Source organism: Poecilia reticulata, chromosome 3 (genome assembly GCF_904066995.2).
Source record: "Poecilia reticulata chromosome 3, P_reticulata-male-v2, whole genome shotgun sequence".
Taxonomy (NCBI): domain Eukaryota; kingdom Metazoa; phylum Chordata; class Actinopteri; order Cyprinodontiformes; family Poeciliidae; genus Poecilia; species Poecilia reticulata.
The window spans coordinates 33,827,640-33,846,485 of record NC_088832.1 but is presented as its reverse complement, the minus strand read 5'-3'; the positions used below and the strand labels follow the sequence as shown (position 1 = coordinate 33,846,485).

At 38.8% G+C, this 18,846-nt stretch overlaps 1 protein-coding gene across 4 annotated transcripts in view; it reads right to left on the bottom strand.

The window, feature by feature from the left end:
* crtc3 (CREB regulated transcription coactivator 3) overlaps positions 1 to 18,846 on the bottom strand; it is a 45,995-nt gene that overhangs the window by 8,062 nt on the left and 19,087 nt on the right. The window contains exons 5-10 of one of the 4 annotated variants that reach the window (XM_081605534.1): positions 13,503 to 13,565; positions 11,309 to 11,412; positions 5,928 to 5,978; positions 5,761 to 5,846; positions 2,134 to 2,183; positions 154 to 374 (exon numbers count right to left, since the gene is read on the bottom strand). In XM_081605534.1, coding sequence (XP_081461660.1) covers positions 154 to 374; positions 2,134 to 2,183; positions 5,761 to 5,846; positions 5,928 to 5,978; positions 11,309 to 11,412; positions 13,503 to 13,565 — 575 coding nt within the window. The remainder of the gene's footprint in view (positions 1 to 153; positions 375 to 2,133; positions 2,184 to 5,760; positions 5,847 to 5,927; positions 5,979 to 11,308; positions 11,413 to 13,502; positions 13,566 to 18,846) is intronic. The other 3 variants (XM_081605535.1, XM_081605536.1, XM_081605537.1) reach the window with 3 other exon arrangements.

Genomic DNA, 18,846 nt, shown 5'->3' with positions numbered 1-18,846 from the left:
ACTACAACACTAAAAGTAGTACTAAGTGGACTCAGTTAGATAATCAACTATCACTAATTTTGGTCAAATAAACCATTAATCAACAATTAACTGTTTGCATCTGATATTTGATTCTAACAGATGTCTGGATCCGTACTGCACGTCTCCACCCACCCTGTGAGTTCCCGATGCCGAGGTGCATCATGGCGGCCGGCAGGTTTCCGGTGCTGCTGCCTCCGCTCAGGTTGGGGTAGCCACTGCCGTCGTCAGGGTCCAGCGGGGTGGACAGCGGCGAGGGGAACTGCAGGTTGCTGAGGTCCGGCAGAGAGCCACCGGTACTCAGCGAGCCCTGGTAGTGGGACAGTCCCGGGTTCTGCTCCGGAGACGGGAAAATACTGTGGAAAAAATGATTATTAAAAGCTGCCGTCGCTGCCATTTCAAAGCAATACTAGGGCCACTGTAGATAGAAAACAAGAAGTAAAAATACGTCAAAAAGCTAAGAAATCTTTAGATTACTCTCAGAAACTTTCTAGAAAAGATCTTGGAAATTTATGAACTTGAACATTTTCAACTTTAAGAAATAAACTTTGTGAGAAAACGCTCCTGCCTTTTCTGGTACCGTATTTTCCGCATTATAAGGCGCATAGAATAGATGCTTCAGTTTGGGTTGCCAATTTGTTCCGTACTCTATTATTACACATCTACATTTGTAAAGAACTGGTCCCAGAGTACTTTATTGAGTAGCTGCTCCAGTCGTTGTTTCACTCACGGTGTTGGTGTTGTGATATTGTGCCCAACTGCATTCTGGGTAACGCAGACCAACCGACACGCTGCCACCGCATCCTGTCTCTCTTTCCCCGCTCCTCCCCCCCTGGCTTTAAATGTATTATCAAACTTTATTAACAAACCAGCGTTCTGACAACTATCCCAGCATGCACCGCATGCTTCTTCTTCTACGGGGGAAAATGAAATCACCGGCTGCTTACCGTAGCTGCTAGACCTGTTGTGGCTCAATATTGGTCCATATTTAAGGCGCACCGGATTATAAGGCGCACTGTCGGCCTTTGAGGAAATTGAAGTTTTTTAGGTGCCTTATAGTGCGGAAAATACGGTATATTTGCTAGAAAAATACCCGGAAAATTTGAGATTAATCCCAAAAAAACTTCTAGAAAAAAACTTGGAAATTCCGAAGTTTCAAAAGTGAAATTACTGACTTTTTTTCTGGAAAATTTCTGAGGTTAATCTAAATTTCTTCTAGCAAACTTTCAACTTTTCAAACTCAGAAATTTCCAAGTATTTTTAACGATTTTTTTTACATTAAGCTCTAAATTTCTGAGCTTTTTTCTAACCAGTTCAGAAATTTCTAGAAAATTTCTGAAATGCCCTCTTTTCCATCTTCCACAGCCCAAACACGCCACTGCTTTCTTCATCTGGTTGTTTTTTTTAAATTCATTAACTGTCCCCTTTTTTTTATTTATTGCTAATGTTCCTATTTCTCCAACATGTGATTATGGAAATCAACCATGACTCATCATGAATTGCCACAGAACAACACAGCGAACAAATGGTTGCTTTCATAAAAGCATGTGTTTGTCAGAAACCAGCAAATCAGGCTGCAGACCGACTGCTATTCTGATCCTTTTGTTTCATTTATTTAAATTTGCATTAAAACAAACATCCTCGCAGACATCCTGAACCTCTGGCGGCTCATTGGAGGAGGATGTTGTATTCTGTGAAACCAGAACGTGACTCATGAATCACAGACAGCAGTTATGATGTTACAGTCGCAGGGCGGCAGGAAAGACGGCTGAAACCTGAAACGTTTATTAATTACTTATAGATAAAATGTGTTGATATTTTCCAATAAAATCTACATTAATGCATCACAATTTGAGGTTGTAAAGTAAAAAAAAAATCTAAAGTTTTGCGAGAGTTGGGCTTCTGAAGTCACGTGTAAATATGTGAAAAGTAGAGCTGAACTTAAACTGGTCAAGAACTAAAACAACAAAATCTATGCGGTGGAAAATAAAATAATTTTCCGGACTTTATGTTCAGCTCTCCTCCAGTAAAGACATGTAAATTTTGAACTAGTTCAATTGTTTTGAGATGTTTTTGGAGATTAATTATTTTTAGAGTAAATTTTTGAGGACTTACTTGATTCCAGGCACTTCACATGATTTCGGTCTTGATGCCAGAGACTGGACCTGAAACACAATCAGAATTAATTGATTATTATCAATCACTGATCATTTTCCACCCTCCGCCGCTTTGTATGTTTAGTCATGTTGCACCAGACTATTTTAGGGATTGAGATGCAGATATTTGAGCTTTTTATTAATCATCTCCATAATTTTTTTCTCTTTTTTATTTTTTATTCGTCTTTTATTCCCACCTTTTTGTTTTTTTCTCATGTCCATGATTCATCAGAAATACATAACTACATCATAAGCATAAAATATATTTTTAAGTTGTATTTAATTTCAGTTCTCATAGGAGGGAAAAACTAAATAACAGAAAATTCAAAAATACTTAATTGATCTTGAAACATGTTGTTTAAAACAAAAGTTTCCCAAAATGCATCACAAGTTAAGCATTTATTAGACTAAAATAAAGAAAACAATTAAAATAGAAGGAGTTGTCATCTAAAGATAAGGACCAGCAGGAAAGACAAATAAACAAAACGATAATTCTGATAAATATTTTTGGAATTTGAAATCTAAGTCATTATATTTAATTTCAGTTCATCATTTAAACACAAATGATGAATTTCTTAATATTGACGACAAAGTTAAACTTCTACTGGCAGATTATTTCACTGAACATGGCGAAAATATCTTACAAGTGAAATAATAATCTCCCAATGGAACTAGTAGTTTTCAATCAATATTAAGGGATTATTGATGTAAAACAAGCTCATATTTCTTAATGAAAAGTTATTTAAAACTTAATTTCGTCTCATTTCAAATGTATTAAGATATTTGCTTTAGAATCGGGACCAAAATACTGTTTTCGCAGTGAGCTTCCTTTCTTTGAAGTCAGAGAAATACCTCGCGCTGTCGTCAACAATCGGGATTGTAGAAACGTGCGTCTGGCTCGGTTTTGTCTGTTTAGAGAGGAACAGGAAGGACCGGTTGGACCGGTGGGGGAACATGTTTCTGCCAAGTCACGGCAGGAATTTAAGGTGTTGTGATCACCCGAACTGACCCGGGCGCTTCGCCGTCGCTTCACAGACCGCTCTTAAAGTGGCGGCGCATCGAATTCGCTTCTGGTTTCTACGCGGGTGATGGCAGAAGTCAGGAATCTGGACTCAAAGCTCCCACCCAGATTAAATGCTCTCTCCTCAGACAAGAGGAAACACGCACCGAAGACCGACTCTGAATCTGTATATCAGGATGTAGAGATAACCAGAGCAGATGTGGGTGATATGGATTAAAGTTTTATCACAATATTTTGTGGCACTATTGTGATAACAATAAAAACAATAACAACTATTTATTGATTGTTTTTTAGGTAGCTCTAAGGTTGTGACAGCCCAAACACAAATACTGCTCTTGAAAAACATTCCTATTTGCTTCTGTAGGAGTCCGATTTATATCTTCATATTTTCAAACTTACTAACGTGGAAAAACGTTAGTAAAATTAGCAATTTGGACAGATTTTGGGGGAGTTTAAATAAGTAATTGGAATTTATTGTGACAACGATAAATCAAAACTCTTGTAATGAGATAAAAGATGCGATAAATACTCATCTCTAAAGCAGAGCCTTGATGTCACGACGTTTATAGCTCTGGTGATATTTCTCATTAAAAAAAGAAAATAAGAAAAACAAACGAGTGAAAAAAGAACAAAGGAAAAAAAAGGGAAGCAGAAAAAAATTGTTAAAAGGAAAAGAGGGAAAAAGAAAAGCAAAGAGGAAAATGTAAAAAGAGAAGAAAAAAAAAACAGTCTATAAAAAGAAAGTACACCCTCTGCCAGTTCTGAGGTTTTAGGTATCAGAATTAAAATGGACTTGGTGTTTACCAGGCTGTAAAATGAGTTAAATCCAATCTAAAGTGTATAAAACACACAGATTCCACGCTGTCATAAATGCATAAAGCTGAAGCTTTAAATCACAGCCTGAAAAACTAAGTACACCCCATGAGTCAGCAACAGCAATAACTCTCAGCAGTCTCCGTCTCACAATGTTTGGATAAATTTCGCTCCACTACAGAATGACTCGATTTGGGTCAAAGTTCAGCTGTTTTTAAACAAGCCCATATCATGATGCCCCCACTGCTGTGCTTCACAGGTGGTAAGAGGTTAGCAGTAGGTGTAAAACCCAAACAGCTCCACACTGGTCCAGTCAAAACAAACCACAGCGAGGCTTACAAACATGTTTCTAATCATGAACTTAAACCTGCTGACGTCTGGTCAGCAATGAAACAGACATGCCCCGTTACACAAAATAATTAATAAATTCTTATTACCTTCCTATTACTTTGGTACACGTTTTATGGTGGGAAACCATAGCAACAAGGTGTCGTTTATACAACTGGGAGAAGCTGATTAGCATCTCAAAGGCTCAACTAATATATGAACTATGACCCCAAATTCCAGAGGATTTGAAACAGAGACTTCCTGGATGCAGAGCAGAGAGAGGAGGAAGTTCAAACGTCTCTCCGTCCGGCTTTCTAAACACGCGACCAGGAAGATTCAAAGAGGAGCGGCAAAAGCAAACGAGCTGGATTAGCAGAGCTAACAACTGTTGATGTCATCCAAACTACTCTGGATTATCATCTCTTCTGTCTGGAAACGGAGCTGTTAGCATGTCCTCTTCAGTCAGAGGCCTCTTTAGATTAGTTGCCAGACTGACTGCTACTGCAGATCCAGTCTATGATTACCCTAATACTGAGTTTACATTTTTCAGATTCAAAATTTTAAAAAAGCTCAACTATGGTGCAGTCAGAGGAGGGGTGGATGAAAAGCCTGAAAATGTTGGAATATTTTAAAGCTTAATGCTCATATCTGTAAGTTTAATATCATTTTTATAAAAGTAAATGATGAAAACCAGGTTTTTTAGAACAGAAAATATTGAAGAGTGCCAAAATGTTTATTTTTTTATTATTATTTTTACATTACACTAACTCATCTCAGACGTAATAATAAATCTCAGTATCACCAAGAAAATCTTTAGAATTACTGAGATACATTTAAAAACACAAAAATCATAAAAAACTTGATTTTATGAAGAGGATAAAAACACTTTTTGTGACAACATGGACAATCAAGATGTTTCACTTGATTCAGTGGCTTTAAAAACATTGTTTTACATCTATTTTCGACCTTTCTACTGTATCGGTTTTAACATTTCATTCAAAGGCCTTTCTATTGAAGTAGCTGTGCTATAAATATTGTGATGCAGGAATTAGATTGTCTTGATCCGTTTCTTGTATGTGTCCTATTTAAATAAACAATCAATTTGTTTGGAATAACCAGTTAAAAACTCACCACTTTCATTCCTCTGCTTTTAACTAAGCAGGAGATTTGATTGTTTGCAGGAATTTAAATAGTTTTTACCCTGCGTTTTATTTGATGCGCAGCACTTTGATCAAAGTGATGTATAAATAAACATGACATTTTGTGGTTTATGTTTGGTAATTACTAACATTTCACCAAAAATCTGCTCAGCAAATGACTTAAATTCTTCTTGAGGGAAGACAGAATCATTTTAAAACATTTTTTTGTTTGTTTCCTGCAGGCAGCAGTAAAACGATTCGATGTGAAGCAGTAAAACCTCGTTACCTTCTTGGCCTCCCACAGCTGCTTGGGGAAAGGTTTCCCAACGCCCATCAGATTCTCCTCGTTCGGCAGAGCAGGAAAGGAAAAAACTGCAGGGAGAAACACGCAAATTAACAAAAACAAAAAACATCTCAATTATATTGGAAAGGGGGTAAGAAATGTGAACCCACCGTCTCCGCTGCCGTCTACGTCGGCCTCGTTGACACTAGCTGCATGCCAGCCTCCATGAACAACAGCATGGAAGACATAAAGCAAACCAGAGCAGAGGAAGATTAGAGGATGCTTAATTAGAACCACCTGCTGAAAAGAATGCCACCATGTCTGGGTCAGCAGTCAGCGCCCTGACAGGAGCAGCATGCTAACATGCTAACTGGTACCGAGCAGCTGGCACGCCGTCATTAATCAAAGATGAGGAATGTTGGTCCGGACATCAAAGAAAGACGAAAACGGAGAGAAACTCTGTTTTTCTGCTTCAAAGAAAACATTCTTCCTCTTTATTGCAGGTTAATTTTGGTTTAGCTTTTCATTTGGTTGATTCTGATGAATATTTCCTGCTCAAAACTTCTGTTAGGAAATAAATCAGATTTTCCTCCTTTGATCCCCTAACTGCTCTTTCCTTCTTCCTCCATCGCTGCAAAAACACAAAATCTTACCCGACATGTTTGTTCTAGTTTGAAAAAAGACCAAGCTAACTTAGAAGCAGCTTTTCAGCAAGATATAGGAGCTTGTTTTAAGTCAATAATTCCTTAAAGCTTCAGCATGTTATAAGAATGTTTTTTCCATATCTATTAAAACTGTCACCATGTCAATCAACCCCCTGTACGCGCTGCTCAAAGTACAAATGGTGGAAAAACAACTTATTACAGGAAAACCGTTTATGCTCGGTTATCAGTGGCTATGCTAACTAGCCTTAGCATTGGTAGCAGACCATGTTGTGGTTAATCAGCTGTAGTGTAGCAAAGATGGGAGGTTGTGAGCATGAGGATGATTGACAGCGCTAAGACCCACCTCCTGGCCTTGATTGGTTGTTTCTGAATGAGAGGTGTGTTTTTTGCAGTTTGTACTGGGAGCACTGGGAGAAGGCAGAGGAGGTTGAGTTTTTCACAGATTGTTTGTCTTATGTTAAACCGTCACGACATAATGATCATTTTAACAAATATGTAAACAAAACTACAGCTTTAATATTGATGAAAACACTAGTTCAACTGGTGGACTGTAACAAGACATTTTCCCCATATTATTTCACTTATGTTATCATAAGTGAAATAATATGTCAGATCTGGCACTTTTTCATCAGTATCAAAGGAGTTGTCGACTTAAACTCCTTTATCTCGTTGAAAAGTTACTTGAACGTTAGTTTAGTCTTATTTCAAATGTACCAAGGTATTTGCACAAGAACTAAACAGAAATACTTGGTAAGATTTGGTGTTTTTGCAGTGCATAAAATCAGTCTTTCATTTCAGACACTTCCCTTTCTGCCTCTGCTGCAGATGGGACAATGAGGCGATACAAAACTGGCACCACTAAAGCCCTCAGGCCCCCTTCCACCGTGTTTATTCACTGTTGTTCACACTTGCAACTAGGAGGAAGCAAGACAACTGGGATGGAAAATGGCTGGCTTGTGTCCTTGGCAGAAAAGAGCTCAATATGGAGGTAATAAATGCTAAAACATGGTCTGCACCAACCAAAAGCCTGGCAGCTGCGGGGTCGAACGTTAGATCTCCGCTCATTTCCCAGAGGCAGGGAGATCAGAGAGTGTAGCAGAACTGGAGGTGTTTCCTCCCAGAGGGCAGAGTGAGTCAGTGCCGTAATTTCTAGTTAGCTGCTTCTTTAATCAGCCGGGGCTTAACACCATTCCAAACCGGCTAGAACCCTGAGAGGTGTCAACGAGGCCCCGGGGCGTTGCAGCTCGGCGCGCTCACGCTTCAGCTCGTGAGGAAGTGCCGCTCGCTCTCCAACAAGAGCTGCCTTTGTTTCTCACAGAGTGATATTAAGGGTCCATTCACACCATCCCTGTTCAGTCCGCTTTAACCCAACTCCAGTCCGTTGGGCTGGAAAGTCCGGTTCGTTTGGGAAGGTGTGAACGCGAACTCTAATGCGAACTCCACTCCACCTACAAACCTCGGTCTCGGTTTGGTTGAAGTGAACTTTGGTGCAGACTAGAGACCACTTCAAAACTACAGAGCAGGGCATTCTGGGTAAATCCAACCAAAATAAACGCACTAGCAGAAGAGTGGCTCATGGTCTTTTACCAAAAGCTAAAGAGAAATCCTCCAACCGCTAAAATCTGACGCCACTACATTTTTGTTTACATTCCTGAAGAAGGAAGTTGCGCTCAGTGTCTTCAGAGGATTTTTGTGTGGTTCCCTTCACTGGTTCTTGGTGCAGCGCCCCCACAGGCGACGGGGGGAACATGTTTTCCAATTATTTTGGTTTGTTTGACGTAGTGAAGTGAAAACGAACCGCAGCAGCTGAAAATGCAACAAATGTTGCAATTTTGTCCTAAATCGAGTCTACGGAGCCATCAGGTGTGAAAACGCACTGAGATCTGTTTAAATCATTACTATTCTTTACTTTTAAAGGACTGGATTTTTTCTGCTGACTTATATCGACACATTCTGAAGAAACTGTTGAGATTTTTCACGTGTTGAAATTTGCATGTAGCCAGCAGTGAAAAGCAGCAGAGTACATTTACTCGAGTACTCTACTTAAGTATGTTTTCTGAGTATCTCTACTTTAAATTGTAAGTTTATTTTTTGAGAAACTTCAGATTTTGACTCCACAACCTTTCTAAGAATCTTGTCATTTTGTTTGATCCCAAACATATTTAGCGTCTGAAATCCTGAGCCTCTGAACTCAACCTGTTTGAAACGGTATGGATTGTGCTTAATAAGCATATCTGCACCGAGAAACCAAGCAAATTACAAATGTAGTGATTTGATGCTGGATGTAATCTTCAGAGATGCCGTCCTGATCTCATTTCCCTGCAACTCACAAGAGAAACATGGCCGTCAAAATGTACCAATACATTTTTAGCATTCCTGGTTTTCTAATCAGGAAGGTTGTTTTTTTTTTTTAGGAACATCCTTTGGACTAAAAACAGAATCAGAAATACTTTATTGTTCCCCTCAGGAAAAATTCTCAACATTACAAACCAGGAACCTTACTAGAAGTAAATAAAAAATAAATTTGAAGATTTAAAAAGAAAGAATGTGAGGATATTTCCATTGAGGTTGAAAGAGTTCAGTCAGAGGCTGCGGTTATAAAGTGTCAGTGCAGGAATGACTTCCTGTGTCGTTCTGTTTCACTTCGTGGCAGTCAGTCAGTTTTTGCTGTAGCTGTTCAGAAAGGCGAGGATGTGAAGAAGAGTCCAACAATGTTTGTACTAATCTGAATCTACAGTAAAAATACAGATGGGAAAAAATATCCACACTTTTACTACAAAAAGATATCTGGTATTATTCTGCTTTTAACAAAAAAGCAATTAAATAATCACATTAGGCCAGTAGGTGGCAGTAAAGTCACCATTAATGTTTAAAGAGATGAAAACTTCTAAGTAAGACCATTAATTAGTTTTCTTTTGTTAGTAAAACAAAAAGAGCGTGTTTCGTTTTTGATTCCATCGACTGTTTGAACACTGACAGACCGGCACTTCCACCTGGGTCTAAGGTCACCCATTCACACACCATCCTGTGATTCATTTCCCTGAACAGGTTCGATTCAGACGGACTGGCAGAAGCTCATTCTTAAGGTAACATCCTGTTTGAACGTGCTGAAATAAAGGAGGGTTATCTGGGAAGCGACAGAGGAAATGTCAGAAAAAGTAAAAGGTTGAAAATCTCTGAGGTTTGTCCCGGGAACTAAAACAGAAACTGGGATTCTTAGATTTCTAGGTTTGGAGATGTGTGGACCAGCAGAGAGAGAAGCTGCCTGGATGGACTGTGTTCTCTGTTAATCAGTGACCAGAAGAACAGAAACACAAACACCATAAACCTGGATGATAACAACCATCGGAGCTGCCTGCAAGCCGAACGCCACTGCAGTTGATTTTAGAGATAAGATGTTGAATATGCGGCAAAAATTTCTCCGTAAAATTAGAAATTCCTTCCAGATGGCTGTTTCCTGTCCTGGTCGGCGGTTTGCGTGACCCGCCGATAACATTCCACCTACTCTTTCATGGTATAACATGTGATGTCTGCCCTGCTCCTCATGGTCGTTTACACTCTCTCACACAAAAGACAAAACACACAGAAAGTTTGTCTGACAGCAGGAAACACATGCAAGGCCGAGCGTGCTGTGGTTCACTTTCCAGCCTTTCCCCAGATTTATAGATTCCTCTGACAGCTCTGAGGCATTCTGCACATGTGGGTTGAAAATATTTATTATTTTGTGTTCCACAAATCACAAAACAACATAATGATGGAGTTCGGTTTGGAAAATAACCGTTTCATTTCTTTTTATGGGACAAACATGGATTAGTGCTAAAATCTGGATACAGAAATCTTATTATTATTTTTATGCCATAATTGTTAAACTCGATTAGCATCAGTCATCAACTTCGGTCAAGGTTAAAACCCTGATCTAAGAGGAGCTGTAATTGTGAAATAATTTGACACAGAAGTATACTTGAACTTTAAAAAGTTACTTAAATCTTCCAACATACATCTTGTGGTAAAAAAAAAAAAAGAGGAGATTTTGGATCCAGTTTAAAGGACTCGGTCCCTCACCTGATTTCTAGCCTTTCTGTTCGACATCATGATCAGAAATGTATTCCAGGTTTTCACGTTTAAGGGTTCATAACTTTGCCATTGAAGTCCAACCAAACTCAGGTCAAATTCTGTAAATTTGACTTTCTTTGAAGAAGGATAAACTCGACTGTTCATAAAAATGTAATATTCAGTGAGCCTGTAAAGCAGCGGGCTTCAGGCTAGCAACAGAGCAGACAGCCTCACTAGCTAACTGGCTGATTTCAGTTTGTTGGACTTCAGGATGAAATAAATGAGAAAATAATCAGCAATACTTTTTCACTTATTATTTATTGCCAGAAAATATATATAAAATATTCACATGAAAATGCAGCTTGGGAAGTTGAAATACTCTGGTGCAATGCTACTTAATGTATTACTGCCTGAACACAACTTTGACTCAAATTAAAATGTTTGTTTGAAGATTTTAAAAGCATTACTGATTCATTCAAATAATTTTAGATTTTGTGAACAAAAACGTTTAAGGAGGATGTTTCTAATGGAATGCAGTTTCACTCTGGATGTTTCTGATAATTCATAATATCTGTTTAGTATCTGAAACTGAGAAGAAAAAATAAATGTGTTTATTTTAGGGTTTTTTTTTTTTTAGCTGTTGGGGTAATTTCTTATTTCGAAGCGGTGGAGCAGAAAATATCTGCAGGCTCTGAAATTTTAAACTATACACCGAAAATAAAGTACAAAAAAGTGAGGTCGAAGGAGTTTCTCACATGAAAATACAGTCAAATAAAATGAATAAAAACAACAGAAAGTAAAAACTGAAGTGAGTAAGTGTGTGTTACTCTCACCATTGCGCTGCGGAGGACCTCGGCCCATCTGCTGGTTCATGCCGAAGGGGTCCTGAGGGTTTGGGTTCATAGCGCTCGTATGCAGAGCAGAGTCCGAGTTGGTTCTGAGTAGGAGGAAGAGGAGAGTTATGCCAAGTGTTCCAGCACCTTGGACAGAGGCAGGAGGGTTTGAGAAGACCGTAAGGGTCAGTGATTCACTCCGCTTCCTCTCTGCCTCCACGCAGGCGGCTTTTCTCTGCAGGCTCACGCTGACCTTACACTTACACCCTCACAGGATCGCACTAACCGAGCAGCACGCTGAGAGCAAAACACAAACTGCCTCTCCGACCAAACACTCACCCTAAAGCGAGACATGTCTGATAAATATATAGTCACCAATGCATCGTAACTACTGTCGTTTACTGCAGCTTGGAAAGTTAATGAAAAAGATTTTTTTTTTCACAATATCTTTTTGTTTGAACCTTAATCCAGACACAGATAAGTGATAAAATAACCAACAGTTGAGAACTTTTTTGTATAAAGTAAAGAAATTGTTGACATTTAGCTCGTTGCCAGGTGTTTAGAAAGCAGGGAGAGATGGTTCAGACTTTACAACCAGCAGATTAACTGGTAACAACTAAACCTGTTGTCATGATAATAAATACGGCTGGATGATTGTTGGATAAATAATAATGTTGTTTTGTGACCACTTCCATTTGATAATGACGTCAGTTCATCCTCTCAAAGACCAATAAACTTTAACTTTGTAAAGAACTCTTAACACTGGAACTGGAAGACATTTTAAATATCCTAAATAAAACCAAGAACAATAAATAAAACAGAAATAAAACCACACAAAACTGAAACTATAAATAAAATGGATTACGATGTCTATGGACGGACGGACGGACGGACGGATGAACGGACGGATGGACGATCTCTGGGATTACCATCCTCACTGCTGTTTAAGGTCAGGAGTCAAAAGAAGAAGATTTGCTGCACGGCTAAAGGAGTCCCAGGCTAAATTTGTTTTAAAAACAGATGTAACTCATTTCTTTGACAGAATTTACTTTTTCTTCAGATTATTTTTAAAATTTAACTGAAACATAGAGACATGCGTAAGCGTATCCCTCCTTTTTCCTCACCAACAATCCATTTGCAGCTTCTCAAAGCGTCTCCATGTTTGTGTGAACCGGGCCAATAGGCATTATTGTCCAGATACGGTGAAGTAAGTCAGACAAGATGAACCTGAAATCTTTACCTCTGTACTTGTGTCTGTTAAAGGTTCAAACATGTGAACACATTAATGGATTTTAATTTTTGATGGATTTTGGAAAATCTCATCTCACTTTGTTGAGATGAAGGAAATTATTCCTGAGTCGTATTTTATACATTCTAGTATTAGTTAATAATCAGAAAGCTGCACGTGTCGCTCCTCTCAAACATGCAACATCTTTCTTTAATGTCGTTTTAATCACTAATCTAAATAAAGGTCTTCCATTTACACCATCGACTACAAACAGGTGGGTTTTATTTAGCATTACATTACATAATAAATCAAAAGAAATTCTAAAGTTTTGAATAATTCACAGATATATTCCAATCTATATCTGAACGTATCTTTTTTTATCTGCGGTTTTGTGGAAATGTTCACACTTGTGCACAAAAAGTAGTTAAATTTTATAGTAGCACTACAACAAAAACATCACATAATATTCACAAAAATAAGACTTAAAACGTAATTTATATGTATTCTCTACACAAACTGAATAATTATTAGCTTTTATTCTTAAACAAAGCCAAAAACAATGAATGCAATTGAATTAAGAAGTCAAATTGCTGAAGGGAAGAAAATATTAAGTAGGAGCCATTTTGTTAAGCTGCATGGGCCAAGAGTCCTAACGCTTGGTTAGTAAGAGAAAAATGATTATTGTTTCAGAAAGAACAGATTAAAAGGCTGAATGAAATGCTGTAAAAAGAGGGAAAATAAATCCATCCACTACACTCAGACTGTGGATGTTTACATTAGTTCACCAAAGAAGAAGAGAGGATTACTGAGATGATAAAAATCAGATGGAGATTTACAAGAGAGACAAACCAAGAACATTACAGAAACAGGAGAACTGTTGGTCTCTGCGAGCGAGGGACAAAGCGATAAAGATAAACTGAGGAAAAGAGAGAGATTGGAGGAGGGACGGAGGGGGTCAAGGGTCACCTGTTGAGCTGTGATATTAATCTAAACCCCGGCCGTTTTTCCTCAGTCCATGGCTGCTGTTCCCTTCGAAGACAGAGGAAAACCAGGACAGACATGATTACTGGCTGAAAGAGGAGAGCCCTGCTAGGAATTAGGACATGTTGGACAGAAAGCTGACAGAAGAAAAACCCTGGAAAACACTCAGCACATCCGTTTCATTTCAGGGGGAAAACGAGACAATTCACAGGAGTGAAGAAAAACCGTCATGGAGGCCAAATGAGAGCAACGGCCGCCTGGGCTCCATTTTCTAGCTGGACGACTAAACACACAAAGCTCCTAAGTATCAAATCGCCCCGACCTGATGGGGTCAGTGTGGTGAACGCTGGAGGCAGAGCAGGAGCTCAAGAAAATACTTCAGAAGGAACCTTTATGTAGGCTAAAAGCTGATTTTTTGTTGTTGTTGTTTCAACCAATAAATTCATGTTTTTACCCATAAATAAACCGTTTTGTAACCTTGACTATTGCTTGTTAGTTTATTACATAATTTATACAAAATGCTACAACCTCGTGAATAATTTAAAACTTCCTGTATCAGAAAACATTTCCGTTTATTTTGTCTGTTTTTGTAGTTTAGCCAGTAACCCAGAGCAAACGTTTTGATCGGCCGTCATTCTCCAACAACCTGCAGATCCTGATGAAGGGATTTCTTTACTGCTGCATCAATAAATGTTGTTTATTTCTGGTGGGAGAAAACCCATTTTTGGTGCAGTGAAAGTGGAAACAAAACTGGCGCTAAACAGGCACTGGTCCCAGTTTGGATCAGAACTCAAACATTCCTGATAAGGAACTGAAACAACAATTAGAAAATCTAGATTTTCATGGTAGACTTAAATAAGGAAAGAGTCGATGAGATCTTTTGGACTACTTCAAAAGATCAGGTTCCATAAGTCAGACCAGTTTAATCATAGTTACTTTATGAAGTCTGATTACTTTTTGAAAACTGATTCATGCTTCATGTTCTCTCCGTTTCAGGCAAACATTAGTTTCATGATCTGAAACATATCAGTGTTGATCTGACAGGTAAAACTGGGGCGATATTATTAATAATATCTAGATTGGGTAGCGGTGACAATGTGGGTGGATCTAATCATTTTAATTCTGCGCTTTATGCTCCAAGTAACGCCATGCTTCATCATTTATTTTACATTATATTTAGAATTTCTCATTTCACTTTCGGAGCCATTTGAAGTTTGTTTTTGTCAGTTTCATTTTATTTATTGCTTATTTTACGTTGTTGTTCGGCTAATTGCACTGACTGAACAAATGAAAGTTGTTTTTACATGTTTAAAGCTGTTGGTGTATTTAAGTGTGATGTAACGGTGCAGAATTATCAAATTAATTTGTAATTCAGTTCATTTATGTTTAATAAAAACAGGGTGCAACAATTGTAGTTTCCTGTCCAATCTATGACTACAGATCTTTAAAAGAAAACTAAAACAATCAGTGCCCTCCTAGTTTTAAGTCAATTTTCCAGTGTTTTTCTGCATCAGCCGATGCTGAACCTCAGATATCTGTATTGGAGGTGAAAAATGTGGATCGGTGCATCCCTGCATGACACCAATGTTAATGTCATTTAAACCAGTGTTTTTCAACCATTTTTGAGTCAAGGTACACTGTTTTAATTGAAAAAATCGCGAGGCACGCCACCAACTAAAAATGGAAACAAAGATACTCTGTAGCCGCCTATATATAGTCATTCTTATCAAAGTCTCTTGAATAGGAATCAAATAAACACAAAAATTTATTTATCACATTTTACATTTCTTATTTCAAATTGCACTTAACATATCCACTTCAAAAATACACCTGAACAGCCACAACACTGTGGTGTTAAATTTAAAGAAGTTGTAGAAAACGTCAAAGTGTTTTACAAACTAATCCACAAGCATTCTTATAGCCAGAATACAGAAAATAATTCTTATTCTGAAAGAAGCAATAATATTTGGGAAACATTTCACTTCATATTCAGCTACAATATGAAGAGTTACATGTACAAAATGTCAATATCTGTGTATTTTACCCACCTGGTGTGAAACCTGTGCATGTTTGGATGAAAACAGCTGATTTCCTGGCAGAAATTGAAGAAAGACAAAGCTCTTCCTCAACATCTCTCAGTCTCTCTGGTTTTAGTTTTTATAGTAACCAGGCTTGAGAAGCTCACTTCACACAGATATGTTGTGGGAAATGGACTCATGTTCTTTCCAACTACTGCTGAGCTTCACTGTCTTTTCCATCACTGTCATCACAGTCTTGCTAGATACGATGCTCTCACCGCTACCTGTAACATTCATGCATCACTAATTCTCTTGTTGTAATGTAAAATGCTCTGTACCTACTGCCATCTAGTGGTAAGAAAATTACATGATTACGCCGCTAGTCACTGCTACAGCAGACACTCGAAGATGGCATTATTTGCAGATAATTCATTTTCAAAAAATCTTTTAAAACCAATTACCGTATTTTTCGGACTATAGAGCGCACCATACTAGCACCTTAATTAAAAAAAACACAAAACAAAAAAAACAAAAAAAACTGGAAGCTGCTTCCGGTTTTCCATAAGGACCCAGCAGAGGGCTGCGTCCTAATAAATCTGCTGCAAATATTAAGGACGCAGCACTCCGTCTCCAAAGCCGAACCATGGTTTCGTTCACACCGAGCTTAAACGCAGCGGCTCTATTTCCCTCCTGTAGTGCCAGATCGACAGCCCTCAACTTAAAAGCTGTATGATACGAGTTTGAAAACATTTCTCCGTCGTGCCTGCTGCTAGCATGTGCTTGTTCTAAATGAAAATTAGCCGTTCTTCTTTGATTTACAATTTTGACTTCTAATGATTCACTTCCTGCTAGAGAGCCCCCTGGTGGTTGAAGAAAAATATACAGCAAAGCCACAGCGGGCTACAATCCGCATGGTTCAAAGTTTAGGAAAAAAGTAGCAGCTTATAGTCCGGAAAATACGGTACCGTAGTGAAATTGAATAATTTCCACGGCACACCTGACGATCACTCACGGCACACTAGTGTGCCGCGGAACAGTGGTTGAAAAACACTGATTTAAACCCTATTTTACATTTAGTTGCAGCCACTTTGTTGCATCTAAATCTGTAGCTGCTACTCGTTTCCCACTAAAGCTCATCTGTGGCCGTTAAGCCAAGCGTTGACTGATGCACTTGAAGCGGGAATTTCGTTTTTTTTTTTTAAAGAAGAGTCTTTACAATCGTCACTATGACAACCATTAGCTTTGGATTTACCGCGGGGATGCTGCGAGTAAACCTGCAGAGGTCTGGAGGTCGGGGATACCTCGCTGTGAAGAGGACGCCTCTCCCAGCGTCTGCTGGGGTTTTTGCTCGCTGACATTTGCTGAGCAGTTGAAAAACAAAGCAGGCAAAATACAAAACCCTCTGTGTGTGTCAAATTACCTGGCTAAGGGATGGTCGCCACTGTAGGCAGCACGCTCCATGCTTATATTTAGATATATGACGCAGGTTAAGGAATGCAGAGTAGATGCGACACTCCCAGCTTGACAGCAAATCACACAAAGGAGCCGTCTTGATTTACATCAACCACTTTCTATACGGTTCACCGGGGGCCACATCAAGACCCGGAATCCACTCAAAGGGCCTGCAGTGGCTCAATGTATCAATAAAACCAAATAAATGGGCGTCTCTGCATTCAATTAGTAATTCTTAGAGTTAGATAACATTTAACTTTTTTCACATTAATGTAATTTGGCAGAATACAGATAAAAACTGATTTGATTTGATAGACAAAATAATATTTAGACGCACATCTGTTGAAAGCTAAATATGTGAGGCCCCTGGACTATTTTTTTGTTGTTTAGTTTTTTCTTCCATTAAGCCCAAAATAATAAGCAAACAAGGAAAAAACATTTCAAGTTTTGGATCTATGATCCAATTCATACAAAGAAATCTGATTATTTGTTTAATTAAAAGAGCTCATGTTAATTGTTGAGTAGGTAAAACAATGAAAACATTTTGGTAGTTTTAGTTTTTAAAACTAAAATTGTGAGACAAAAAGTTTGGACATTACTGCTCTGGAGTTTGGAGACCACATAAGAAGTATTGGGGTCCGTATTTGGCCCCCGGGCCTCGAGTTTGACACACTTTGTTTTGTTTTTTTTAATGAATGAAGACACATGGAGTTCCTGATTTGAAAGGTTAAGACTTCTTTTTTGGCTTTTGCTTAAGAATAATCTGTTCACAAATGAGATAAAGCAGCAGCTAAAAACTGCAGCACAGCGTCTCCCCAAGAGGCCGCGATGGAAAAGTTTCAGATGGCTCTGCTGGAAGGCCGCTCCGTTTCTGGGTTCTCCAGGGAAACAGTGATTTCATCCCCAGAGAGGCTGGTGCACCAGCAGCAGGCCAAAGATGGGTGAGCGGACCAGGGGAGGGCGTGGGACCGGGCCCAGCCGCTGACCCTCAAGCAGATGCAGAACTGCGTTCAGGTCTGAAGTCTCAAGACTCCCGTTAGAGCTTTAAACCCCCAAACGGGCCCGATCCTCCATGTTCCGGCTAAAAATAAAGACATGCTCAGGAACTCCGGAGAGGAGATCAAGTCTGCCGAGCAGAGCGCCGGTCGCCGCGCGGATAAAGGCTGTGTGAACCACTCTGTTCCCCTGCTTTCCACCATCTCTACGAACCGACCTGCTGCTTTTCGGCCTTTGTGGAACGGACCCTAGAAAGCTTCAGGACTCTGCTCTTAAAGGGACAGTTCAGCGTTTCCTCAAGTAGCACACTGTTAGCAAAATGTGTCTGTTGTCATAGTGACGCTGATGGTAAAGACTCTTCTAAAAAAAAACCTCCCGGTTCAAGTCATCAGCTTTCAGTGAAACAAACAGCAGCTACACATATAGATGTAACAAAGTAACTGAAGCTGAAAGATGTTTTCAAACCAGTTCCAATTCTAATCATTTTTTTTCTGACAAAAGAATTTACAAATGCCAGAAAATATTTTCAAAAAGTGGCTTTTATTTCAACCATCTTGTCTGAAAGCTGCATAACACAGCATCAGAGCCACAAGAAAGCTTTAATTACCAGACAGTAATTGTAATATTAGCAGAGGAAAGATGCAGTTTGCCAGAAAAAGTTGTTTTAATGCGAAAAAAGTTTCTATAGCTATCAAATCAAACATGACTTTGTCGTTTTCCTCAAAATAGATTCAGTTGTTTCAAAGTCCTGCTAATGATAATGATTCGATACTAATGTGTTAAAAGTATTTCCTTATCTCTAAAAGCGACACTTCACAAGATGCTCAACATTCCTCATTTTAATGTTTTATTTTTTTGTGTAA